The sequence below is a fragment of the Anas platyrhynchos genome, chromosome 8 (assembly GCF_047663525.1).
Source record: "Anas platyrhynchos isolate ZD024472 breed Pekin duck chromosome 8, IASCAAS_PekinDuck_T2T, whole genome shotgun sequence".
NCBI classification, from domain to species: Eukaryota; Metazoa; Chordata; class Aves; order Anseriformes; family Anatidae; genus Anas; species Anas platyrhynchos.
In genome coordinates, this window is record NC_092594.1 from 23,326,899 (window position 1) to 23,354,406 (window position 27,508).

The window sequence follows — 27,508 nt, forward strand, 5'->3', positions numbered from 1 at the left end:
TAGAATTGTAATGCAAAAAAATTTAATTTTTTAAAAAAAAACATTCGCGATACGGAAGGGCACAATACAAAGTTCTCAAACAACACAACACAAACAACTTGAAAAGCCTTTTTTCGATTGGAAGCGATTGTTTAATACAAAGACTAGATGCCAGTACCGCTTATTGTGTAAAGCTTATGACAATGGATTCAGATTGATTCCCTGAAAACCTCCTCTCTTTGAAGAAATACTGAATATTAAGGTCACGGCTGAAATAAATGCAAGAAATTCAGGGTTGTATTTGTCTCTGTCCTCACTTCTAAACATTGGGATTGGGCTTAATGGTAGAAAACAGATAATAAAGGCACACTGTGGATTGAAAGCAAGGCTAGAGATTCTAGCCTTTAAGCTTTCTGGCTTTTCTCTGGGTGTCTTGTAAACAAACATACAGTGAAAAAATCCAACCCTCTTAAAGTGGTGCACATTGAAAAAGATGTCTGAATGAAAAAATGTAAACTACTTAAATTATAAAACATTGTATACTTATGCATTTTTTTTCTTCTACCATTTCCTTAAAGGATTTGAGATTACACATTAGAGAAATGAAGTACCTTTCAAAGTCTGGTGTTATTTCAGTCTGGCAGAACTATCATAAAATGCATACTTAAGATCATTGCTCACCTATCAGTTGTGTTGATTGTGGCAAAGGGCAGATTCACTGCTAAAAAAATGAAGTTATTGGCCAAAACCATGTGTAGAGTTTCCTTGCTTATTCAACTTTTTCAATACAACTTGCCAATTTCAAAAAACCTTTAAAGAAAATACTTGCCTATTTAAAAAAAAAAAAATACTAAGCCGCAAGTCTCAGGTGTCAAATTATGGCATGAAGCATTCCCCAGTGTTAATTTATCAAGTTCTAACAGATCTATTGCAATTATTAACAAAGCTCCAGCCACAGGGGTGCAAATCAGCATACTCCAGTTTAATCGATCACATCTACCATGACTGGCTCCATTTGTGAACCATGTCAATTCCCGTGAACTATTACACAACTCAGATTTAGATGGAAATGGAGCCTGGGAGAGCTACATATGGTTGCTATGAAAGACTATTCCAACTGTACTGATCTGCACATAAAAACAACTAATCAGCTTACACTATTTCTAGAACTACATAAAACATAATTACATATTTTGGTTCCCTGAGAAGAACAGTGCTCTAACTACAGAGGTCTTTGGAATGCCATCAGTACAGTGAATAAAGAGGTACCTCTTGCACTGCTACTGCAGAGACATCTCCTAGTTCCATGTTGATCAGACTCACTTTTGGTATTTTCCTTCAAAATAAACCTTACTCTCCATAGAAGTGTCACTGAAATGGAAGCAAGAGATGACTAGAAACAGTCTAATACTAAAATTGGCTTATCTGTGATTATTTGTTATTGCAAACTGGAATGTATAGTTAGCACACTTGATGACAATGAAGTCTTTAAGAACACAATTTACCACATTTATTTTACTATAATTAAGATTGTTTTTGAAAACTTTAATGTACTACAAGAAGTTTTCAAACCTGTGTTTTTTGGAAAGCATGCTCTTTTTTTTTTTTTTTCTCCAGGGGCAGAACTTCTTAAGTGAGCATAATAAATGTCTGCAGAGTTAAGTCTTCAAGTACAATAAAACAGCGCACAGCAGAAAAATTAATAAAGTCAGGAACCATTTTATTTCCATCCAGCTTTGCAAGTATTAAGGATGGCATGAGAACTTATTTCACCACTGTTAATTATGAAATTATTCCATCCCTTGAAGAGACAAAGTTTATAATGCTTTCCTGGTTTTCCCTCCCAGGTACTTATGAACTGTGTGACTATTTGGTTTGTTTTAACTTTGTTTTTCAGTTCCTATCTAACACATACCTCTTTCTTCCTCTCCTCAGCCACCAAAATACCATAACTGGGCATGGAGAAGCACTGAGGCAGTCAGTAAGTGAGAGGTTATAAAAAACATTAAATAACAACACACATTACACTGACACCTGGGATGCTCACAACACACAGAAGACAGCTTTATAACCTTATCGTGTTCTGTTTGCCATCATTATCTACGAAAATCAGTACTGTAAAATTTGACTAGTACACGTGCACAACAGTTATTCCAGATTCTTCTGGTTCCTCCCAATTTCTAGGCAACATTTTGTACTTACTATATAAGACAAAAATACTGAAACTGATTTCAGATATTATTGCCCAGCTGGTTTTACTAGCAAGACATAAATGGCATCTTCCACAATTATAAAATTAATGCTTAGTACTTGTCAAAAATCTTCAAAAATTAAGGTATCTTGAAAAATGATTTTCAGTATATCCCATGCAACTGAACTGCTCAAATAGCTTAAATTCTCAATTTAAGATATTCTAAGTTAGTGAAGAGTTCACATTTAAAAACTAATTCCAGACAGTTTTTAGGCCTCATATGGCAGGAGATGAAACTGTTTAAAATTGTCACTACCAACAGAAATAAATTCCCCATAAGAAAAAAAAAAAGTATATACACACACTCACTATAACCAGGCAATCAACTCTTCCATTCCAGTACTATCATAAACATTTAACTAAGTTATTTCAAATAGTAGAATCAAACTGGCAATTCATATTTCAGACTTTCCACATATATGATTACCTGTTAAAGGCTGTATTTTTTTGTTCAAGTCCAAACAAATTTTTCTTTTCCAATACAATCAACTCTGTTCAATGCATTTATGTTTAAGACTAATCTGTAAACTGCTATTCTCTCCATCTATACAGATCTTTAGAGAGTATTAAGTGAAAAGGCTTACAGGATGCACTGACGTAGAGTTTCATTTCAAGCTTAGCACTTATCTGAGCATGTCTGCAAACGCTCTCTTACACGAGGTGGAAGCGTTTTTAACAACCTTTCTTCTACGATTAGACTATTCCGTTTTAGGAACTGACATTCTTCTAGCTCAGCGGGAAGTGATTCAAGATAGTTTCCAACGAGCTCTAATTGAACAAGATTCAGTAGCTGACCCACGCAAGGGGACAAATTCATCAGACTGTTATTTCCCAGAAGAAGAAATTGCAGCTTTTTGCACTGAAATAATCCATCAGGCAGCATTTCAATCTAGAAAAAGGAAAAAACAAAAATAACCTATGTTAAAATATGTTAACTTGCACTTAAGCTGCAAGTTTTCACATTTCCCGACTTCATTTTAGGGTAAGAAAGCTCTTAGTTCATGGAGGTACATGGAAAGGATAACTAATGCTTTTATCATTAGATAAGAAAGTGCTTGAGAACGCTACAACGTTTTATATACACTTTTTTGTTAAGGAAATGCTTAGTTACTGGCAGAAGTCAAGGCAGAAGCATGGCATGGGTGAGCATATGCATGTGTGCACACGCAGAATTGTGTACAAACATGTGCATGTGCAGGTGATAGGGGAGATAAATAGACCACCATCTCCTAAGAACAATTTAACGAAGACAAAGCACAGATTCTGTGGAGACACATTAGCAGCTCCAGTGTTGTGAAACCTGTACAAGCAGCACAGTGGTAATTAATCCTGGTCCACACTATTAACATATAAAAACAACCTTACAAGTGAAAGCAATTTGAAACCTGAACAGAAGTCCTCAGGTCATAAACCCTACAATAACAAGCCTCTCAGTTTAGCACTGCTGCTGAGGTTACCAGCTATTTCCCTCCTCCCAGTCAGACAGCTGCGCTGCTCATGAGCTAGCTGCTGATTCACTAAAGCTTTCACTTTGGCCACTTCGGGTAAAAATTTAACACAGATTATTGCCATTATTATACTACATAGGATAGACAGGCACAGGGAAATGGAAGTTACATTTTAGCACCCATCCCAGCCTATGCTATCTGTGATTATGGAACGGAGCCCTGAAGACACTTTAGGACCAAGATAGCACTTAGTATCAAACAAGCTTTCATGATACCGAAGTTCTAGCAAATAAACAAGTACCACATTCTCTCAGCTCCACCTTGTTTACTTCAATCATGAGCACTACAAAAACATTTTGAATCAGGACTGCTCCAGAAGGAACAGGAGGCTAAAGTCAGTATTTGATTTTCTTTTTTTAAGTAGTAATTCAAAGTTCTACTTACATGGTTTTTTGTCAAAGCCAAGTACTGCAGATTGGTCAGATAACTGATTTCTTCAGGTATAGAGGTTAGCTTATTATAGCTAAGATCCAAATATTGCAACTTTTTGCAAAGAAATAGCTGCAATGGAACATTTTTAATATTATTGTAATTTAGATACAGTTGTTCCAGGTTTGATAACGCACCAATCTGCACTGGAACATATGAAATGCTGTTGTGCCACAGTTTTAAGCAAGAAAGGTTCTTAAGATGCTGAAAACTAATTATTTCTTCCACTGTTCTGAGATTATTTTCTTTTAAGTCAATTTCATGCAAATTGTTTAGGGTAAAAATGGAATGGGGTATGCGCTCTAGATCACAGCAGATTAATTCCAAGGTTCTCAGGTTTACCAGCTTCTTCAAGTTATTTAGCACTATCAATTTATTTCCCTCGTTGTTGATAGACAAGTGTTGCAAAGAAGGCAGAAGATCTGTAACCACTTGAGGTATACGGGAAAGGTTGGTTTTTAAGTGAATTGATCTCAGATTTTTTAGTCCCTGAAAGCTTTCATTGTAAATGGAGTTGTGATGATCTAGCACAAAATATCCCGTTAAGCACAATTCTTTAAGGTTTTTCAGATGAAAGACCCAAAAGGGAATTCTTCCCATCTCACTCGATTTCAGACGCAATGTTTTCAGATTTTCTTCTAAAAAGCTCACTGCTGGATAATCCATAGTTAGTGATGAATGATAAACGTTGAGTTCTTTGAGATTGACTAGCTGGGTCACAGCTGAAGGAAGTTTGGCTTCGGGAATAAGTTCCAAGCTTAGGACTTCTATTTCTGTCAGTTCAAATACACTGTCTGGAAGACCGTTTAACATAAAAAGGTTAAGTTCAATATTGTCCTGGGCATTTCTTACTAGTTTATTTTTCAGTTTTTCCACTGACCATTCATTGTTCAGATTAATCTGTTTCAGTTTGTTTTCACTCAAATCAGACAGGAATATTGAGAATCGTTGGGAATAAAGAGGATCATACTGATCTGCCAAGTGGAGAATAAATGCAAAGTCATTCTTTACATCAGGTATATCGCTGTAGTTACTTTTCTCTCTCAGCTTCTCAAAAGAATATTGCTTAAGTGAACTTCTTAACATCCACCACAAACTGTATGTACAAGTTAAGCCATAGAAGATCACTAAAACAACATAAAACGAAGCCAGAACTTTAAAGATTTCTGCTAGTGAATAAACACACTGGTACCTTTTGTAGCCTGTAAAGGCTTGAACATTAACTACACAATCTATTTCAAGTGTAATGAAAGATAAATAATAGGGAACATAAATTATTATTATTACAAACACAATGACTTTGACTATGATCTGTTTCATATACACTTTATATATGACATCCTTCTCTTCAACGTGTACTCTGAATTTCTTCACTTTTTCAAATATAGCTTTAGCTTGTTCCCCTTCTTTTTTGTCAAGAACACTTGAGGAATTTTCTCTTCCAGTTGTTTCCAAGCCAGGCTGCGTATATGGCAGGGACTGTCTGCTAGCCCCTATATCTACTGAACTCCCAGGTGATGAAATCACTGCTTTGGATTTGGATATTGGCAACTTCCTCACAGACTGCTCGGCAACTGTTTCTGAGAGGGCACGCGTTGTCCATGGAGAATCAAAACACTTCTGAAGAATTGCTACGAAGTGCTCAAGCCTGGAACTTGTACTAGGATAGTAAAGCCAGAAATTACTGCAAGCTGCAAAAATAAAGGTATGCAGAAGCACTAGGTATGGAAAAAATTTGGCAAACCAATGAAGCTCTCTCTCATAACATACTGCGTCAATATAGGAATACTGCTGCCGATGGAGATCATTCTGGATTTTAAGCGGGATGATTATCTGTGCTGTAGAGCTAGCAGACATGTTAAGGTTGGTTTTAACTAAATCCCAAGGCACGGCACAATGATTGTCAAATTCTAGCTTGCAAGGAAGACAACACAACACTCTGGTTTGAGTAAGCTGGAGAGCCCCAGCAAGCACAGCAACTAGCAGCATTATCATGGTGAGGTAATACCAGAAGACATCCCACCATGGTTTTAGTATGTGGTAGGATGACTGGGCATCTGCTAAGTATTTGAGTTCTGTTAGCGTGATCATGACTTTCACCTGTGAGAGAACAGCAGCTGGTAGAGGAAAAAAGAAAAGACATCCTTAGAGAATGGTTAAAAACAATTTATTTCACTATTAAACACCTGAAGCTTATCACTGTTTTCATTATTTGTAGATCTAATATGAAATATTGGCCTAGTATTCAAAGTACAGCAAAAGGATCCAAGAATTCCTGGTACTTAACACCATAGCCATGATTTCATTTTATTTTTTATTTTATATTAAAATAGCATCAGAAATTAGGAGAAATGCTTTTTTGCATTTGGGTACTAGTCAAGTAAGAACAAGCAGGTACGAGTTGAGTGCCTGAGATATTACTAGCAGTCCTTGACCTCTATCCTAAGTTTATGTAACTAAAGTTATTTCTCTTTTATTAAGAATGCCAAAAATCAGAGCAGTACGGTAGGTAACAGGACTGCTCTTGTAATTTAGAATTTTCTACTGAATTAAATCATTCCACCCAATTCGTAAAGCATAAAGAGTGAACAAAATTTCTTGAAAGAACAGTTCTGCATTACATATACTTACATATAATTCCCCTTCTCCTACCAAGAGATTTGAAAATGTAGCTTTTCTAACATTTTTATTGTGCATTATTGTCATTCTCATGCACACACATGTATGTAACTGTCAAATTTAACCCCTAGCAGCATACATTTGATTAATACTTACTTTATTAAAGAGAATGAAATATACAGCACCTCTCAGTCAGGAGGTCTACACCTTTTAAAATTCCTTGGACATGCCATCTTTACATTTGTCTTCATTCTGCATGGAAAAATATTGAATATACTTACTTGGGTGAAGCCATTAAAATACAGAGCAAATATTCAGCTTTCAGCACAACTACTGCCTTACTGCAGACATCAGGAGCTGTTAAGCTCTGCACTGCTACAGCTACACAAAATGGAACAGAGCACACTTGGACATGAACATCTTGAGCGTAAAGTCAAAGTTTTACAGCATCATATCAACACAAGAAAAAAGAGCAAACAGCCTACAGCTAACTATTTCACTGGAAAGTATTTTTTTTTTTCAGCCAAACAGCTCTGTGAAAATAAAATACGCAACATACATTACTCTGAGAAATAGTTCAGTCAGTTTTGATACACCAAAGTTTGGCAGAAAGGTAGGTTTCTCAAAAATTGAGGGCCATATTTTACTTAAAACAAATTATCCACTGTCAAAAGCAATACCACAGACACTACCAGTTTTGAAGCAAACTTACTACAAAATTTTGTTAAGCACTACAGATAACAAGGACTGATGATGTTCTGTATTTTTCCTGATGTACTCTTACTGCACTTTTAATTTCCAACACAAGTGACAAGCTGCTATAAAAATACAAATAGCATGACTGAGGCAGAACCCTATTCTTATCCTACATTCACGTTTGAAGAGAGAGGAATGGCTAAAATTAAATTAGCATTTCTTCATTTGACAAGGCCGCTTTTAACAAAATGCAGAAACTTACCAGGCCTGCTCAAGGTAAAACAGCTGAAGAAGGACAGGATGGTTGTAATATGCTCCTGGAGAGAAAAAAGGTTTCATCAGATCATGAAACATTTGGTTCTCCACAACTGACTAATTCAACAGCACTTCAGTAGTCTTTCCACAGCAGTGTTTTAAAAATCTAACATTTAATAAGCCAAAGTTCTAGTTAGAATCCTTTAAGATACCATCCCTGTGAAATATTTACTGGGTCACTAACCAAGCATTGCTTTCCCTGAAGTAGAGATGGAGTAACAGCCCTTGTCATTGTCACCTAAGTGCTAAAAGCCATTTAAGCACAAATGGTTTTGCATTTACATAAGAAGTTGCTACTCCTGCAGCTGAGGTGTTATAACCACAGCTGAGAAATAGCAATTTCTTCATTCACTGCAGCTCAACTTGCAAAAACAGATCTGTAAGTATCTCTAAAATCAGCTCTTTTGGAATAATTCTTTGGCGCTTGGACATAAATTCACAGGTGTAAAAACACAGAAAGGTACTAAACACATCAAATTAAGTCTCTCATTTCACTAAAAGTATCTGGATACTGTCTCTACTCAAGCCATAAGTGCTTGATTTGAATAATGTTCAAAAAAAAAAAACAAAAGTTTTTTTTTTTCCCCATTTCTAACCTAGAATTAAAACAGAACTTTATAATAAAAAGAAGTATTTAGGACCCCTGTTAAAGTTGTAAAGAACACACCAAGAGATTAATATGTTGAAGATGAAACAGAAGTGCAAAAACCATAAGTAGTATATATTTAACAAAGAAAATTTGAAAAGTTAAGGTGATAGCAGAATTGGCTGAGAGTTTGGAATAATGTGAAAAATCATTTGCAGAAGGATGGAAGTATGTTTTTCCTTGCAAACGCATGGACCTTGTCAAGGGCACGGGCGCATACTAACATTTTAAGAAATTGCTTTTATAACTAAGCACCCAGAGAAAGCTACAAGTAATACAACTTAATAATGCATGTGTATTTTGATACATGGAAGAAAACTCTCCTGGTAACAGACTTGTCTTGGGGAATAATCAAGGCACAGAATTCAGAGTATGAAAAAATATTAACTTATACTACAACAATTAACACTGGTTGGTTTTGTTATTTTAGCTTTGTATTTAAATTACAAAGAAAACCAGAAAAACTGAACTTAAGTCAATTCTGCTAAAAACATACTGTCTGTATTTGGGTATATGCATAACCTAGTACATCATCTTCAAGCAATGCTTTAATGCTCAAAGTGGTTTGTGCTTATGTAGTCAGAGAACTCGGAGTGAGACTGAGCCATGTAATTCCGTCAGGTCTGCTTCCTACAAAAATGCTTTGTCATCTCCCTGCCTCACACTAGAAAATTTTTAGTCCCTATCGCATATCCTAGAAAAGAAAAGTTCCTACTGGGGTTTTAGAACAGTTTCTAGCAGAAATTGAGTGTCACAGTATTAAGTGCTTAGATACTTAAACTCCAGTTATCCTAATGACCACTTTTGAAACCACCTGATGAAACGTGTATTTATTACAATTCCATGTATGCAAAATAAACTCCCCTATTGGAGAAATACACAGTATATACAAGTATATCATTAATAATTCACATGTTTATATTAATTTTGCTCAAGACAGTTTTCTTTCAGATCTTATCTGTATGCCAAGACTGACTAATCAAATGGAAAGAAGCTGAAGTGTAATGGGCTTGATGACTCTCATCTCCAGCTGCTTTCAACCCATATCAGAGCCATAAAAGCTTTTCAAAGTGGCCTAATTCAATTGGCACTCTTTCTCAGAAGATGAGAGAAAGAAATTTAGCTCCAAGCTAAGTGATGACTTCAGGAGTTACCCCAGGCTGGAACCATGTCTCAGGCCAGAAAAATAAAATAGTAACATTCACTACTAACTAGGCAATTTTTAATTACTTACAACTTCAATAGAAACAAATCCAGCATATTAATAAGAGGCTATCATTCTGAAAAAATATTACCTATTACCACTAGAAACTCTCTCTTCCCCCAAAAGGTTGCTTAATATTGCATTACTCCACCCCTTGGTCGATGCTTATATAACTGTAGGCACACTTGGTTGGGGTGGCTCTGACACTTGACACTTGTCCCCAGATGATGATGGGCTACAAAAGCCAATACCTGACAGGAGGTTTTGTTTTACACAACTCAAAAAATAATCTTAAGTATTGAACAGATGTTTCTGACACTTAATCAAAATATATTTTATACAACTAAAGCATACTTTGACAGGTATCCCAGTGACACTGGAATAGATAAATAAATAAATCCTCATGAATATTACAAAAGGAGAAGGTGGCACAAACCTTGCTCATTCACCCCCAACATGTCTTTTCTGGTTAGAACTTCCCCATCTATAGGCATGCCACCATCTCCTTTTTTAAGTATCCCAAAACAACAAAAAGCCCAGGTACTGCAAGTGTTCTAGGGCAGCTCAGAATTCATGAAGAACGCGACTGCTGCACAGCCTCAGCAGATGCCTTCACACACCTACTGCTTTTTGTTTCAGCTTTCTACTGAGAAGTGATAGAATACTCAATCCAAGTGATAGAATACTCAATCCAATCCATTTGATATATGGTCTTCCAAAACCTGTACTTTGGCCACTTGCATGCACAGAGATGTAGTTTTAGGATCTTTTAGATGGGGACTGTATTTTTGCATCTGCGTTCCACTGAATGCCAAACAACATGCAAACAAGATTAGAGAAAGCTTCTTTCTAGCTCCTTCTGAAGAAGGTCACAAGTGATGATTAAACTTAAGTGATTATTCTTCTGTATTCAAAATAAGCCTCAAGACACTCCCAAACTCTACAATAAATGTTGCTCAAGCACTGGATGTTCAAGACTACAGTAACAATAGTGTTCAAAGTTTTACAAACTTTCAAACCATTGAATACCTGAAGACCTTTCAAACAGTCTAGGATCTTAACCACAAGTAGGCAACCTCAACTCTCTGCATACAGACCAGCTAGTCCTTAAGCACTGCTGTACTCAGGACAGTACTGCTGAACATAAAATGTGGACCAGTAATTGCAAAGTCTTCCACTGTTTAAGGTAGTCCTTTCTCTCTAGAGAAGGCTACTTATATCAAGCTATTTAGACATTCATTTCTGGGAAGTCAAACATGTTTTTAGTACAAAAATTTAGTAAATTAGGCTATGCTTACACTTTCACTTTACATGGGTTGCCCTCCTTCCCTGCTACTGCTTCAAAGTTAACTGCCTAGCACACAAGCTGATAAAAGAAAAAAAAACCTTGCAAAATTAAACTACTATCTAACACTGCCACTACCAAAACTTCCGTAAGCTGAGAAACTAGATTAGCATGTAACTTGGCAAGGATATAATAAGTAGTTTTCCCAAGTACCCAATAGCTTGAACATTCCTAGGCTCAACACAGAAGGCCTTTGAGCAGGTGAAAAAGGGGGTCTTGAAGGCAGCTTCACCTAAACACAGAATATCAGTGTTGATTTTTATTACTTCCTTTCTCTGCTATGCTTAATTCAAGGGAAATACTTTATCTTGCCACCTAATCTAAATTAGAAGTAAGCTTTATTCCAAATTGACTTGCTTTACAAGCACAAGCCTTATTCTTGAAATCTGACTGAGCAGGATTACCTACATGACATTATACGTTTCCAAGCTATGCTGCAACACTCCTGAAAACACCAATCTTCCTCAAACCATAGGTAGCTAACTTCTCCTTAAATGCCATCAATATGCAAGGATTTAATCTGTTCTGTGTTTAAGAAAGTCCAGTAAAGAATTAGTCTGTGGTATTAAAACAGGTCCCTGGTCAAACACTCACTAGGAGGTGGATCACCTCCCAAAAGTCTGGTCGCACAGCCAGTTCCCGTTACCTGCCCGTAGCCACATGACAATGGATTGCATCAGTGAGGTCTGCCCAAGTGCATGGGGTTACTTGGGCTTAATTCTCGATACTGGATGGGTGGGAGAAACCAAGTTAAATATTTTGAGGGTTAAACTTTCTAATGAAGTCATATTACAAGTCATCAAGATACATACATTTAGGGAAAAACAGTACTTTTAGTGTCATACTAAGTTAGCTTGGAGAACAATTCTAAATACATGCTTCAGCTTTACTAAAAGCACTTCTCCAGCCCTCTCCTCAAGATGTTGCCTTCTAGCCAAACCAGAAGGTCACAACCTATGCTCCTAGAAAGGACTGTACTGCTGAGAAACATTTATGCACGCAAGCTAAAAATAAAAACAAACTACCCAGTTTAAGTCCAAGTTTAAGGCTAGACAGACAGTAGTTGAGAGCTTACAGAAAAATCACTGCAAAACAGAAGAGGCAAGTAGGCACAAAGCTACATTTCTGGATGGGCACGTTTGAGCTGAACAGCAACCTGATGGTAAAGAACATGCAAGGAAATTGAGACGTAGACCTGCTTTGTCTGTCTTGCAAGTCACTGCATCATGACTGACCTCTCTGAAAGTAAGCTTTCTACATTCTGGGCAGTGATCCTCACAGGGATGCTTTCTTACCACGCAGGGTGCTTTCTGAGATCCCTACCAACCCACGCAAAATCTGGACTCTGCATCAATTCTGATTTACTTTTCTAGTGAGTAGTAGTTTGTATAGGTTCAGTGGCCCAGCAATATTTTCAAACTCAGACACATATATTTAAAAATCTATAAATTAAGGTTATATCAGATGGTGATGGTAGTATAACAGAGGAAGGGTTTTCACTAAACTGACAAATGTTAGTGTTGTGGCCTCCACCTTCCTTAAGGAGGCAATGTAAATCTTCAGCCAAGCTGTATGCAGTAACTGCCTTGGACTATGGATTTATTTTCAGCTTGTGCTCTCATCTTTAATTAACAATATAAATACATTAGCTTAAAATTAATAAAATACATATTAGCATCTAAAATATTGATTACAGTCAATATGGAAAAAGCAAAGAAGCCAAATGGTAAATTCACCTAGAGACATGTTTTGTTTCACCCTAATATTTAATTAGTGATTCAACCAACTTATTTAGTTTGTATTCTCACAGGAAACCTGCACTTTTTCCATAGAAAACAGAGTGGGGTTTTTGCACTCCATTAGTCTCCATTTCTTCAGACACTTGTATGTTTCACTTATTTCCCTGTAAAAGGAAATTATAAGTAGCGCACCAAAAGCTTCACATTGGTATTCCAAACTTAAAAGTATCAGCCACTTGAAGATCTACCATCAAGAGTCTGCTTGGCAATTGCTGAAGGAACAGCAAAACCTATTAACGCATGACAAGTAACTGCAGAGTTCCATGGGGCTTTAAATTCTTATTATTTTTATAAATAAATATATATATATATATATATATATATTTAAGTGAGCATAACAAAGTGTAGCACTGCTGACTGGAAGAGAAGGGCATTGGGGAGCCTAGGACCACCCAACAAAAAACAAGTCCCAAATATTTGTTGTGCAGCACCATGCAGTCTAGTCACATTCATTCATTTTCAACACAAAGAGGTCAGTATCCACAGTGAAGCACTGTCTTCCAGCAGCTTCTTTTTCGGCCGTAACATTTTCAAGTAAACAAAATTTTCAGTATTAAGAAAAACATAGGAGAAGGGCATGGATTCTTGCTAGCAAGAGATCTGCTATTTCTGAAGACATACACACTTTTAAGAACCCAAAGAAGTCTATTCTTTTAAGCTTGGCATTAGCCCATAATGACGTACACAACAGAAAAGTCAGTTCACATTAGTCTCAAAAAGGGGACGCAGATACATAAGCAGGATCAGCACCCAAACTGTACACAAGACTCATTTAAATATAAATTTGAAGCCAAGAATGTTCAAAGAATGTATGAAAGATCCCTTTGTAGACAAGCTACCTTTTTGTAAATTGGTAATGGATTTGTGGAATAGGATTGACAGCACTGAGGTACCAGATTGCATTAACCACATCTATGTACTCTCATTATCAACATCACCCTAGAACAGCTCATGCTATCACCCAAGCATACAATCATGAACTTCACATAAACTTTAATAAGTCCACTTAAAAAAACAAACAAAAAACAAACAAACAAACAAAAAACCTCTGAACTATGGTAGTCAACATTGTAGATGTGGAAGCAAGAATTAAATGGAGCTTGCCAGTCCAGCTAGGTGCATTTCTTTGATAAAGTAAATGTTTTTCTAAACAAGCCAAACATAAGAGATTGAATTGAAACAGGCGAAGAACTACATATTTTTGCTGTGACTTGAGCCATGTGTTGGAAGCAACCAGAAGAGAGGAAAAATCCTGCCTGGACTGATCTTTGGTAGGAAAGACACACACCACCAAGGATGCAGCCCTAGGAGCAGGAAAGGCTGTCCTACATTAGTACCAAAGAAAACACTTCCACCATAGAAGGGTAACATCCCTGTACAAACCTCAGTTGCATTATGAAAGATCATTAGCATCTCATTTAGGAAAAAAATACAAAAAAACACAATCAGGACTGCAAGACTAAGAACGCTCAGAGGACTGGTGGTTCTTAAGCAAGTAGATTACAGGAAGCTGTCTTTCTAGTATAGAAGAGATGAGTGAGAAATTACTGGGGGTGAAGAGGCGAGAACAGAACAGCCTGGGAAACACATCTGCCTTCTCAGGACAGATGCACACAGCCCGTCTGTGCTCAGTTAATGCTTATTCCAACCAGCGTGGGAGGAGACCACTCTCTCCAGGGATGACTGCAGGCATGTCAAGCAGTCAGACATTCCAGCCCAAGCGTGCCATGGAAGGTACCAGGGAAGCAGCACAGATTACGCTCTCAAGTGGTGCCTAAAAAGAGGTAAGAATGGGCCTCCTTTGCTGTCCCCTCAAGTCCCAGCTTTGAAATCAGTACTGCAATGCTGAAGACAGAAATTATTTGCCAATACTACAAGCAGTCCGTGATTCTGAGTTCCAAAGAAACATCTGAGCAAGTTTGAAGCAGTAAGTACGAAAAGTCTCCTTGGCTCTTCACCCATGCCTTTGGTGTAATCTTGCTTAGGGAAGAAATCTCAACATGTCTAGACTGGGACCAGTATCTGTGGCATGCTGTACCTTTTATAACTTTCTCAGAAACCATCTTATAGAACAGTACACCAAGTCTTTCATCCCAATACTGACATGGCTAGCACAGTCAGACATCTCCCAACTGCACGGAACTAGATTTTCAAGCTCACTTTTAATGCCTTTTTATTCTTGTATCCACATCCCCGAGTCTTCCTCATGCTGAGAAATATGAATACATAACTGTAAAACAATGGTATCAGCAGGATCCCTCCAGCATACTAAAGGAAGTCTCAATAGTATCTACTTAATTCTGCATACCAAGATAAGTGCTACAATAGAAAATTAATTCTTATCCTCTTAGTTTCCAGAAATCAGACAGATACTCACCATGTCCACTCATTGTGCTGCTATGCTCAGGACATCAGAAAGCAAAGCATACCAAGATAACACTAGAGAATAGTAATTACTTAAATGCTACAAGGTTCCTCTACCAGCAGATTCTTTAATTATAATATAGTTTATTATCTTCAGTCTTCAAGAGCAGTAGAAGTACAAGAGAGGCCAGCTGCATAAAAAAGTTAAGAATACTTAACAAAAGACCATCCTCCCCTGGGAAAAGGCAGGGAATTATGCGTACGTGCCCTTCCATTTTCAGTGTACTTTCCAATAAACTGACTCTTGAAAAAACTATAAATGGCTAGAAAACCTAGTAATATCCAAGATGTTCCCAGTGAGTGTACAGAAATCAAGTCTAAGTAAAGAAGTATTCTGAGAAGGAGGAACCATAGAGTATGTACACACACCTGAGCTAGCTCTGAATTAGTTTTCCAACCAGCACCAGCAGTGCTGCTGTCACAGCACAACAGAGTGGACTACAAATCCTGGTAAGCATTGGGCTAGTTTTGCAATCCACAAGGATATTGTGGTGCTACGGCTAGGCAGCACAGCAGCATACATGCTGCTGTAAATCAGCACTGTGGGTACGGATGCATTCACTAAGCACGGTCATGTTCTGATTTGGTACTTCTGGATAAAGGGCCTAGGAGGAATTCAGCAGCACTGAGAGCTGAGATCAAGAACGAAGTGGCCAACGTGCTACATATGATGGGAAATCTTGCCTGTTTTGCTGAGAGCAGAGTATTGAAATTCAATGTATTTAAGTAATTATTTTATGTTGGGAAAGCTTTTAGTTAGGGAAACTGATGATTTTTCAATAGTTATAGACTGCCAAGACCAAACATGTCCTATCAGGATAACAGATGTTAAAAAAACAGAAGCATCAAGTTAACAAATGAAAAATAAATACAGTCTGCCTGTGCAAGATAATTATTACCACACTTAAACATAAATACGAGACTTAAGAACAAATTTATAAAATGGTGTTTTAGTTTAAAGTTTTCCTGATACTGCGTAAGTTTCAAAAAGAATTTAATTGCATCTAGGAAAACATAATTATCAGGGCAGTCATACAGAAATGCATCTGATTTCACTCCGTTACTTGACATTGGAAAGTTGATTCACATTTTCAGCATGGCTACTATCTCTTCTTAGAAGAAAAAGCATTTCTTCTTGTTTAATTGGAAAGACAGTTACTGCCAAAAGCCAGATGACAAGCTGAAACACTCGATTCTAGATATTCCATCTAAATACCTATAAAAATTAACAAGAACAGATAAATATCCAACATACATCTGATTCAAACTCAGCTACTCTTTGTACTCGAATTCTCCCCAAACCCATCTTGCTAACATTTTATAGAACCTCCACACCTCAAAGTTAAAATTAAAAAAAACAAAACAAAAAAAAAAACAACTTGTGAAGCTCTAATAAAAAACTCCCCTGAAATGGAAGCGGAATAGGTTTTACTAACCATCCAGCAGGGTGCATGCTGACTGCACAATCCCCTCAATCTCCTAAGCATCTTTTCCATCGCTATATTTCTCTGTTATTATCTATTCAACCAAGCAGCCTTTTTTCTTTAATGAAATTAAAGGACTGAAGGACAAGTTTGAAGGACAAGTTTCCACGTTGCATGTCCTATGCAATACTACATTTTCTGAGAACACGTTTGCATGCGATCACTAGAGCTAAAAGCACTATTACAGTTACCTACCAGAAGCATCTCCTAGAACAATGCTCTTTCAGAACAAGGTACAAGTGATCAGTATTGAGCACTACAGTAAATCTGCAGTAATCCTGCTTTGATACCTTGACAGACAGTTAGCTTAGTACTTAAACTTTCTCTTCATACTTCTGTCAAGTTGAAGCGTGCTGCACAACAGTCGTCCACCACACCAAATCCCCTTTATGAGCAGGCTGTCTGAGCAAACCTAACAACTGGCAAGTTTGCTGTTGTTTTTTTTTTTTTTTTTTTTTTTTCCTCCTTCCAGGCAGCATTACTACAAGAACAAATGCCACTTTTCAGTATGAAGCCAAGTGTAGTAACTTCAAAAACAAAAGTCAAGGTTTTACCACTGCTTGAGTCAATTAAGAGCTTTGAAGTGAAAAACAAAACAAAACAAAAAAAAAACTCCACAAACCTCCACCCCCCAGTTTATACGAAACCGAGTTAACAGCTCCAAGCAAAGCCAATGTTACTGAACTCCTGTTTGAAAATGCACTTGAACTGAGCCAGGATGTGCCCGGAGTCAACTAGACGATGTTTTGGTGCTTTCCTGACTTTGAGCCAGTGTCATTGTAAAATTAAACAGCGTTAATGTTTAATAAAAGACATTTACTTAGAAAACAAGTGCCTTTACTTGCAAGGACACTGGCTGAGTAATAATCACTTTCACACTTCCATTTGTTGTGGGTGGAAAGCAATAGATTATCACCCCTGTTAATAATTTAAACAGCCCAGAAACAGGCAGTTTCTGTTGAAGGTTTTCAAGCACCTCCCTTCAAGTATTTCGGATTACACTAGAACTGCATATCAAGATTTTGCCTTCATTCACAAGAAAGAATTTTAAGGATAAATACATTAACAACAGAATCTAAGCTTGCAGTTCTCAAATTCCAGCTCAGTAGACATCTACGTCTGCATGCAGGAGAATTTAACCTACCATAAAATATCTAGATAAATATCTGAAAGCCTCAACTACTCACAAAATACCAATGTTTTCCCCAGCAAACTATAGCAGTAAAGTCTGGGAAACCATGGGTTATATTTCCTAGGTTTTTAAGTGAGAGCATTAAAATTGATGTCACTAATTATTGTTAAATGAACTACATGACCATAGCTTTGTAGTTGTGGCTTTTGTTTAATATGGAAGACAAATTTCAGTTTTATGCAGTAACAACTAAAGTATCTCCCAAGCAAGCAAATAGTGTTTGCAACACAACAACCCAAAACAACTCCTAAGCCCACTAACAATTAGCAACAACAAAAATAGATTGCTTTGCTAACATTTTTTATTGATATCACTGGATTCCTTATTGAAGAGATCAAAAAGGCCAGTTTCCTACACTGAAAGTCCACAATTTATTTATGAGAAACTGCATTCCAGCTTACAATACTAGAATACAATGAAAAGTTGAACACTTCTCATGGAAGTGCACTCACATCATCTAATGCAGACGTGTTACTTTGACACAGAATTGCACCAGTAGGAATTAAATGGAAGACACTCCGTTAGGTGTTCTCTCCGCAATTCCTTTCTGATTGTTGGAAGACCATAGAACCCTCTCTGGTGTACACTGGAGGAGAGCATGCCTGTGTCATGCACCAAACTGCATTTGCAATGGCTTCCTTGATAGCTGTACTGTCTACCTTTCTTGCAAAGTACTACACCAATAGAAACTAGTCTTCTCATACCAATTAACTGGGGAAACTATTCATGTGTATTCTAAAGCTTTAGTTCAACACAGAACACAATTTGATTTCAACAAGTTCAAACCTGAATCCAGAACCAGCACACAGCATGCTAGCATCTCTTGGTGAAAAGCAACAACAAATCCAAGCATAACTATGATGAAATGAAGTCTGCATACCAAGTCTGCTACAACTCTAACTGGGACATAGACACTATATATATATATATATATATATATATATATATATATATATATAGGGAGAGAGAGCACACAAATATGCAATTTAGTTATCAATAAGTTAAGACCACATGATTCATAACAACCTGACATTAATGAGACTGAACATCCACATGGTAACAGGGGTGTGAATATAAAGCTACTTTTATCAGCTACAACAAAGCTGAGTTACGAGCTCCTAGTACGTGGCTCTGAACTCACTCCATACAGAACACAAACCTTTGTCAGATAGGACTTGCCATAGCTTGTCACCAGTTAAGAAGAATCAAGCAAATGTTTCATTAGTTAATTAGCAAATTAAGAATAGATTCCTCTGTTCCTAAAGTAACATAGCCTATCCCACTCAAACATTAACATTCCAGCATATTTAAAGATTCAAATATTAATTCCACTTTACATTCCCTCTCCTTTTACGTAGCTACCCTAGTGATCTAACCAATTATCTCCATAATCATAGCACAGGCTTCTAACTTCTTAAAAAGAAAAAAAGACTGCAACTGGCAGAATAATGCTATTTGCAAGACAACAGCTGAACAGCTGTTGTGAGGATGCCTACAGGAAGAATAAATACAGCCCACAGGTTAGAAGAGGAAATAAAGGCAACACTGTGAAACAGGCAGCTGAGACCAGTACAAACCATGCTGTATCCCCCTTAGTCACATGAAATATCCGTTTCTAATCACAGCAGAGTAAAGCTTTATGGCTTTAGCAGCCTGTAGTAATATTACTAGAGCTACAGCCTCCTTCGCTACCTCTAGTGTGGCAGGCAGGGCAAGTGCAAAAGCAACTTAAAGAAACCCAAGACTTTCTTCCTCCCTCCTCTCATTCAAGAAATCCATTATAAGAATGCTTCTTTGGCAGTGATATACTGCTCTGCGAGGCTCATTTTATAATGCTGAATTACAGATAGATGCCTCTTTAGTATTACTGCTCTGTCTAAAATTTATTCAACATGCTGTCACCAACTTCAAAGAGCACTTGTACAGGTACCTTGTGAGAAACAACAGGAAATTAATTTTACTTTTGTCCCCATGATAATACTATCTTCCTTAAAGAAAAAAGAAAAAAATAATAAATAGTGGTCAGACCAACAACTTTTTTTCTCTCAAGAACATAAGAGAACAAACATGCAAATTTCAATGAATTACGTGAAACCTACTGAAATTGAAATGGTTACTACGTAAAATACATGCTAGCATGAAACTCTGCGATAAGCACTGTTACCTAGCTACAACAGGATGTTTTAAAAACACTAGGGAAAACCCTTAAGAGAACTTGCAGCCTATCCTAACTCCTGGTTCTACACTGCAGCCCTTCTCCCTCCTGCTCTCTCTCCTACCACATCCCTCGCTGTGGTCAGCACCGCAGCTGCTGAAGAAAAGTCCTACTTGGGAGAACTCTTCCATTCCTCCCAGGGCCTGCTGAGCGAAGAAAATGCATACAATTTACGGAGACAATACATAATAAATTATATGAGTGATATATTGTAATGTTACATTACTTAAGCCTTGTGAGCTCTCTCCCTTCCCCCCCAAAAAAACTTTATGAGCGCAGACAAAACAGATAAGCAATCCTTTGACCAGTCGCCCTCCCTGCTAAGCAGGTACAGAGAGGAGACTTGTGAGACACGGGGAAGGGAGCGACGCCTTATCTTATCGCTTCAGCTAGCAGGCAGGGGAAGCCAGGAGTCAGCAGAACACGCCGCTGAAACGCCTGAAAACGCAAGTGAGCACGGAGCTCCCGGCTCGCTGCAGCGTTACCCAGGGCTGCTGCTTGACAGGACCGCACCAGGTGCTAAGGCGAGCACGGCGAGCGGAGCAGCACGGTTAACGGCAGCCTCCACGTAGACCCGAGCCCCGGGGAAGCCCGGTTCGGTGCTTTACCCCCCAGGCCCCGCAGCACGGGCTGACCGTCCCCCGGACACGCCGCCACCGGGCGCCAGGAGGGTTCCCCGGAGCAGCCGGGCCGGGCGGCAGCGCGGAGGCCGCGGCCAGGGCCCAGCGGAGCCCGGGGCGGGGCGGGGCAGGGGCAGGGGCAGGTGCCGCCGCCACACCTGGCCCTGGAGGCGGGCGCGCAGCGGTACCGGCACCGGGCGCGGCGCCTCCTCCCGGCCCCACCCGCACGGCGCCAGCCCCAGCCCCAGCCCCAGCCCCATTCCCCTGGGGCGAGCGGGAGGGCGCGGGGCCGCTCCCCGCAGGCCGTGGCGATGCGGCACCTGCCGGCGGCGGCTGCCCCGCGCTTACCTGGCCGCGCCGCCGAGCCTCGCCTCGCCTGGTCTCTCCTCTCCCCGAGCCGAGCCGCCCCGAGCCGTGCCCACCGCCAGCGCCCGTCAGCCCGCAGCGCAGCGCGAGGCACCGGCTGCAACCGGCGCTCCTCGGCTCCGGACCCGCCCCGCCGCGCGTCACCGCCCGCGCCGCCCAATGGGGCTTGCGGTCGGCGGGCCCGCTGACAGGCCGCGGGGCGGCGGCGGCCCGGGCGGACAAAGGCGGCGCCGCGCACCTGCGGCCCGGCCCGGCCTGAGGGCGGCTCGGCAGGCACCGGGCGGGAGGCTCGGCCGAGGGAAGGGCCCAGCCCCGGAGACCTCCCCGGGGCCCTGTGGGAGCACCCAGGCTCGTCCGGCACCGGTCCTGTCAGCGGGTCGGGTGCGCGCGGTGCCCGTCCTCCTGCTGAGCGGCACAGCCCAGCGCCGCGCTGCTGCGGAGCCAGACCCTACCGCGGCCGGTCAGGTCCAGCCCAAAGCAGGTAACGTTGTACAGAACTCCACAAGTATACACGCTTAAAAAAACAACCCACGCACCATAAGTTTTTTGACTTTCCTGCCTCACTTCCTCTTTCTCCAGCTGACAGTGCTATTCCCACCTTCAGCCCTGTCTGAAAAGCTGCTTCTGCAGGGCTAAATGCGAGAAAGCCTGCAAAAAGGGGCTGATTTCTACCCATATTCCTCTCAATACCTCAGCAAATGGGGTGTTTCTGCCTCTTCTTAGTCACACGCACAAACATCTCGATCTGCTCAAGAAATTTTCCTGCAATATTTTCATTCTTAGCCACCCCACTGCAAAAAATCTATTCAGAAACATATTTACAACATAATTATACTCCTTACATTCATTCTGCTACAATAATGTTTGTTAATTGTCTAGTCACCAGCTAGGAAAAAGGATCTATTTTCAAAATACTGCTTTTCCCCCATAAAATACCAAAACCCTTTTCCTCACAGGTATACAACCCCCCCTTCGTTTAAGCAGCACAGACTCTAGATTTTGTGGAAATAAATTGCAAATTGTATGGAGCACACAATTATCTATTATTATTCAACTTAAGGAAACTATTAAAATACAACATATTTCTGTGCAAAACAAGTTTTGGAACACAAACATTGCCGTTGAGCCAAAACTGAAACTACTTACAAATAAAAGTGAAACTGGTGTTTTAACCCAAACGTACAGACCTGCTAATGCAAATATGTATGTTGTAAAAAAAGCACACATTTGTTTTTCCAGTTTGCAGCCATATTGGTAGCTTAGTAGAGAATGTGTTTGTTTTGCATTTGTTTCAGGCTGATTGGTGTTACTTATGATGATACAATTTGATGAATAGTAATTTAATGTCAGAGGTGACAGTAGCGAGACATTTTCTGCAATTTATTCTCTAAGAAGCATTCTTAAAGTTTGGTAAGCATTAGCTAGGCCAGCCGTCTTCCTAAGAGACCCTTCTGTTTCTTGACCTGCCACCTTCATACCCTTCATGTATCTTGATTTCCACCATCAAGATAAATCATCTGCTCTGCTAGCATTTCCCTGATTAATGATTTCATCCATTTTCCCTTCTTGGAACTGTTTACCCTTTCTGTAAGCAAACTAAATAAAAGTATATCTTATTCTATAATTTTTATTTCTACTTACTTAAAATGAAATGTCTGTCTCTATGATCTGCCACGCTTTTCTTTTTTTGTCAGCAATAGGCTAGGAAGACAAATTAATATTTCATTAAATTATAAAACCAGGAACACTTTGTTGTGCTAAAAATAAAAGGAAAATATTAAGTCAGAACACAGAACCTAATGGCTATAAGGCTCATAATTGCTTGAGTAACAGACTGAAACCTAACTTTCTAGGTTTGGTTTTTATTTACTCCACTGCTGAGTGGCTCCTGGGGATCCACAAGGGGAGCACTCCTCTCACTGATCACTCTCCACAAATCTCCCAGTGATGATACCTGAGCAAAGGCAATATTCTGTTACCCACCTACTCAAAAACAACACTGTTTTTAGCTATGCAGCTCCTGACTGTAAATCCAGCAGATCAAGTTCATCTTCAGAGTTATTTTAGTGCTATTACATTAGGATTAATTTCTTCCAGTCTTTTTCAAGCAGCAGTATCCAGAAAACATTCTTCAAGTTCTAACACCCTTTCTAGTTTTTCGTCACAGACATTTATAAGATACTGAAAAACAACAGCTTGACAATCCAAGAAAAGTTGAGTTTCATTTCACACATCATGCCATCCCTTCATCTTTTTTAACTTGATATTTAGATGTTACAAAACCAGCTTTGAATCTCAAAAGAATTAAGTTTCAAATGCTATGCTCAGTGTGACTAAGGGGTGTCTTGAGCATGTACTTCAGTCCCTCCACATGCACAACTCTGGGAAATATGATGCAGTATGAAAGGGAAAGCTACATGGCAGCGTCCTGTATACTTAAGAGGGTAATATTTGGAATTGAAATATCACTTTAAAATATCTCTAAATAAATATTCTTTCTCAAATCAGACAGGTGATTTTATACTTGACTTTTAACCCTCCAGCACTGCTTGGATTTGCAGGAGCAAAAGCATCGTGATTGACAATTGCTCTGGAAGCAGTTATCTGAAACTGGGCCAGTCCTTTTGAATAGAGCACTCTGTGATGACTTGCCTTGTGATCACCAAGTGGACTCCTGACCATCTGTTTTTCAAGATCCCATCTTTTCATATGAAAGGCTACAGCTTCAAAGTTAGCTGAAGCATGAACCAACACATCATAACCCTTCAACCTCTAAAATGTCATACAAACATTTGTTTTCTTGAAGGGAATAAATACATTTAAGCTCCATAGATCTAAAGATAATTTCATATCAGTCCTTGGCACATCCCAATTGTTACCATGCTTACTGTTTCTGGCATTGCTAAAGCTTTGTCTCCTGCTGAGAATTTATATATCACATATTACACAGGCTCCAGATCACTGATCTCCTGGAGCAGTACTGTGACTTGCAGCTTGTAAATAAGGCATTCACCGCAGGGGTGGGTATTTTAGAACAACACTTCCCTCTGCTGGATCTGTGGGCAGCGACAGCTGTCCCTGCGCTGGAGGGATCTGCCCAAATCCTGTGCCACTAGCTTAGGCAGGATCCCTGCTCCTTCCAGACAGCTTTGGACAGTAAGGCACTAATAAGGGTATTCTTAATTTATCAAATAAATATGATAACAGTTTAATCCAGCATCAGCTGATCAGGAATATAAATTTAATTTCTGTTCAACACAGAACTATCTCAAAGCTGTAGATCAGGAGTCCTAGGGCCTGTCATTTTTTATTCACACTAAAACCCAGACACATTGGATCTTGAGCTGCAATAGTTTATAGAATAAAGAGAGACCAGATAAACTCTGATAATACAAAAACATTTAAGCATAAGAGAACTGGAATAGAAGATGTACCCTTGGCTGGATGTACTTCAATGAAACAGCATTAGGATCTTAGGGCATCCCAAGAAAGACACCATACACAGGACATCCTGCAAAATACAGGGTATTTGAGAAGAAAGCTTGTTCTTCTTCATTCCCTGTTATGTGCTGCTACCTTTTCATCTGTGAGGAAGTGAGCACAGACAAAGCGACAGCAGCGTGTTAACATAATTTTTTGTCCTGTTAGAAAGCCAGCAGCATAAAAAACAGAAACATGTAACATACAGGGCTGTTAGCATGAACCCTGCTTGGTAGACAATGCCTACATATGGATCCATTGTCTGCAAAGACTTTCTTATGCAGCCAGTGCTGATTTTAATTGACAAATTAAGGAGTTTTCATTCTTAAGTGACAAAGGGAGCCTCAGGCCAGATAAAACTAAGTGAAAATACCTTTTACTCAGACAAACAGACATTCTTTTGTAGAGTGTATGTATATACAGCACTACAAGAAAAGGTTAACTTTTTTCAGAGAGAAATATTGGCCGCAGTTTTTATGACTCTGATAGAAACCGAGAAAGAGTGGTACACTGAATTTTAATTGGGTGCTATACTTCCTATCTGGCCATCTGTTCAAAACTGCTAGTAATAACCAGAGTATGACATTTTATGGTAGTTTTTGATGGAAACTACCATATTCAGACACAGCCTGAGTTTGAATCTTACTATTACAGGAACAGTGTCCACAACTGAGGGAGGAGGGAGAGTCAGAAAGAGGGGAGAAAGACGATTGTGGAGACAACTGACTAAAGTTGTGCTTCATTCATGTTCTCCGTGGACAGGAACTGGTCCCAGTGCAATAGTACATGTGCTCCTAACTCACTTGTACAAGCACAACTTAAACTCATAACTAAGCATTCTGCTGCACAAAGATTCCATTCACATACTCTGCCGAATGAAGGATTTTGGTGGATGTCAAAACATAGGAAGATGATGAATAAATGAAACATGGAGGAAGGGGAGTAGACAATACAGATATAATCCTAAAACAATATTCCCAGTCAGAGAAATTTACTTTGAAACAGGAAGCAGAGAAGTTCCCCAGAAAATATCGTCAAAAGATTGGATCAAAGTAGTACTCAGTGTTAAAACGTAGAAGAGGTAACAGTGCTTAAGGCTGAGGTTAAATGGAATAAACGTTCACAAGAAGGCAGGAAACAGGTGATTATACAGTAATTTCTGATTTGTGTTCAGAACAAAGCCTGTACTAAGCATACTGAAGGTCTAGTTAGAAAAGATTGGATAAGAAATATTTTTCATTAAATAAATGTTTTCAAAGAGCGTGGAGAGGAAACAAAAGGCTTGAATAAGGAAGAAACCATAATGGTGGAACCCAGGTGAAATCCTAAGTAACAGCAAGAAGTAAAGGAAATAAAAAAATGTACAGCATAATGTAGCACAGACAATGCTTTTCTAAGCAGGATGTTCTCCAGTCATCACTTATGTTTTAAATGCTGATGAATAAGGATTGCTTTCTGCTTCTCTTCAACAGTATTGCATTCTTGTCTCCTGCTATCTTATTCTTACTGACTAATCGTGAAGTCTTTTCTGATGATTTTCAAGAAAACATATATGAGATGGACTCCTAGTAAACAGAGCAACTAATGATGAGTACTTGCCCCCTAATTGCTTTCAACACAAAGTAAACATTTATTAGCTCTACAAACCCTATAGGCATAAACAGTTCACACATGACACAATACTGCATTACTAATCATTGATGAGTGCCTACTAGATAGTTACTAACAAAATTTTTTTTTTTTTTTTTTTTTTCCCAGTGCTTAGGGATTCCCCTGCCATTCACTTCTGTTGTTTACAAATGCTTTGACTCTACTGTACATTGCAACTACAAGTCAATAAAAATACAATTACGATTCTAGCTCTTGAAACTCTACATCACTTACTTTTCTGCAGAAAACACAGGAAATTCTTATGTAGACTCAGATTTCTCACAAGCATACTAGATCTTACCTTCTTTTACTCTATGCTAGTTTTTGTATTTCACTTTCCTTGTACAGAGATGAAAGAATTTTACACTGAGTAACTATTTCATTAATGTCAGTTTCTGTTTGCTCAGCCCTCTTGCGAAGTCTTGTGTTTCTAGTTAATCCAGAACTTGTCTGGAGACAGCTTTATGCTTACTGTAGAAGTTCACAGACTAGAAATCGGAAATTCTCCAGTAGGAAACTACTTGTTGTGCTGTTTTACGAAATCACTGTTGCTTTAATTGTTAGGCTGCAGACATGCAGCTCTGATTTCAGTTGAGACAACTCAAGACGGTCACCTCCTTCAACTAACTTCCTGCTGCTGCTGGTAGTCCCCGACTATTTTTTCACCAAAAGTTACTTTCAGAACTGCAGTTTTGTTTATGTGTGATGTCACTCCCCAATTTGGTTTGACCAAAACTGATCTGATCAATTAAAGAAACAATTTGGGATCAACCAATATAACATTTTTCCCATTTAACTTGCTCTTACAATAGAGAAGGACTTGCTCTGCACTCTGCAGCCTCAGATCCTCAGAGATCTTGGATCAAATGACCAAAACCAATATCTTTGTCTTTCAGCACACTTTCATTCTGGGCCTTTATTTCTCGGTCATTTCAGTGTGGTTTGGTCAGTGATTTATCTGAAAAATATATTCCCAATGCCCCTACAGAAAGTGAAAACATCAGTTCTGTGCTATTTGCAGCCCCTGACAACAAAAATGCCACAGACTTACTTTCTGGTAGATGATCAGATCCTACATCTCCAGCAGAAACTCCCCTTTTTCTTTCTGGAGAATATGAAAAGGAAAACATGAAAAGGTTGACTTAAGCATCTCTTTCCAAATTTATAAGCAGAGAAGGCACCTGTGGAATTTGTCAGCACATAATCAGCCTTGGCAGTGTGAACAATATACAAATAAATGAATATTAATTTGGATATAGATAATGATAAGAAATGCCAGAATTACC

At 39.0% G+C, this 27,508-nt stretch overlaps 2 protein-coding genes across 7 annotated transcripts in view; one reads left to right on the forward strand and one right to left on the reverse strand.

The window, feature by feature from the left end:
* On the reverse strand, positions 1-27,296 carry LRRC8B (leucine rich repeat containing 8 VRAC subunit B). 4 transcript variants are annotated; one of them, XM_027463024.3, is made up of 5 exons: positions 27,274-27,296; positions 7,745-7,799; positions 6,943-7,038; positions 4,123-6,284; positions 1-3,119 (listed from the first exon to the last, which is right to left on the reverse strand). In XM_027463024.3, exons 4-5 carry the CDS (start codon positions 6,256-6,258, stop codon positions 2,847-2,849), a joined length of 2,409 nt encoding a protein of 802 aa, XP_027318825.1. In that variant the 5' UTR covers positions 6,259-6,284; positions 6,943-7,038; positions 7,745-7,799; positions 27,274-27,296; the 3' UTR covers positions 1-2,846. The 4 variants fall into 4 exon arrangements, with proteins under 4 accessions (XP_027318825.1, XP_071898112.1, XP_027318824.1 ...); XM_072042011.1 differs by lacking the exon at positions 27,274-27,296 and adding an exon at positions 22,734-22,756; XM_027463023.3 differs by lacking the exon at positions 27,274-27,296 and adding an exon at positions 21,075-21,220.
* The window catches only part of KYAT3 (kynurenine aminotransferase 3), a 35,158-nt gene continuing 29,007 nt past the window's right edge, over positions 21,358-27,508 (forward strand). For all 3 annotated transcript variants that reach the window (XM_005029267.6, XM_038183375.2, XM_021278561.4), the window contains exon 1: positions 21,358-21,573. The gene's annotated coding sequence lies outside the window, so the exon portion shown is untranslated. The remainder of the gene's footprint in view (positions 21,574-27,508) is intronic.

Excerpts from the sequence above, each read along its gene's own strand:
- LRRC8B (XM_027463024.3), bottom strand. The coding sequence starts at position 6,258 with ATGATCACGCTAACAGAACTCAAATACTTAGCAGATGCCCAGTCATCC. Across the intron at positions 3,120-4,122 it reads TGGCTTTGACAAAAAACCAT|ATTGAAATGCTGCCTGATGG; the intron begins GTAAGTAGAACT and ends TCCTTTTTCTAG.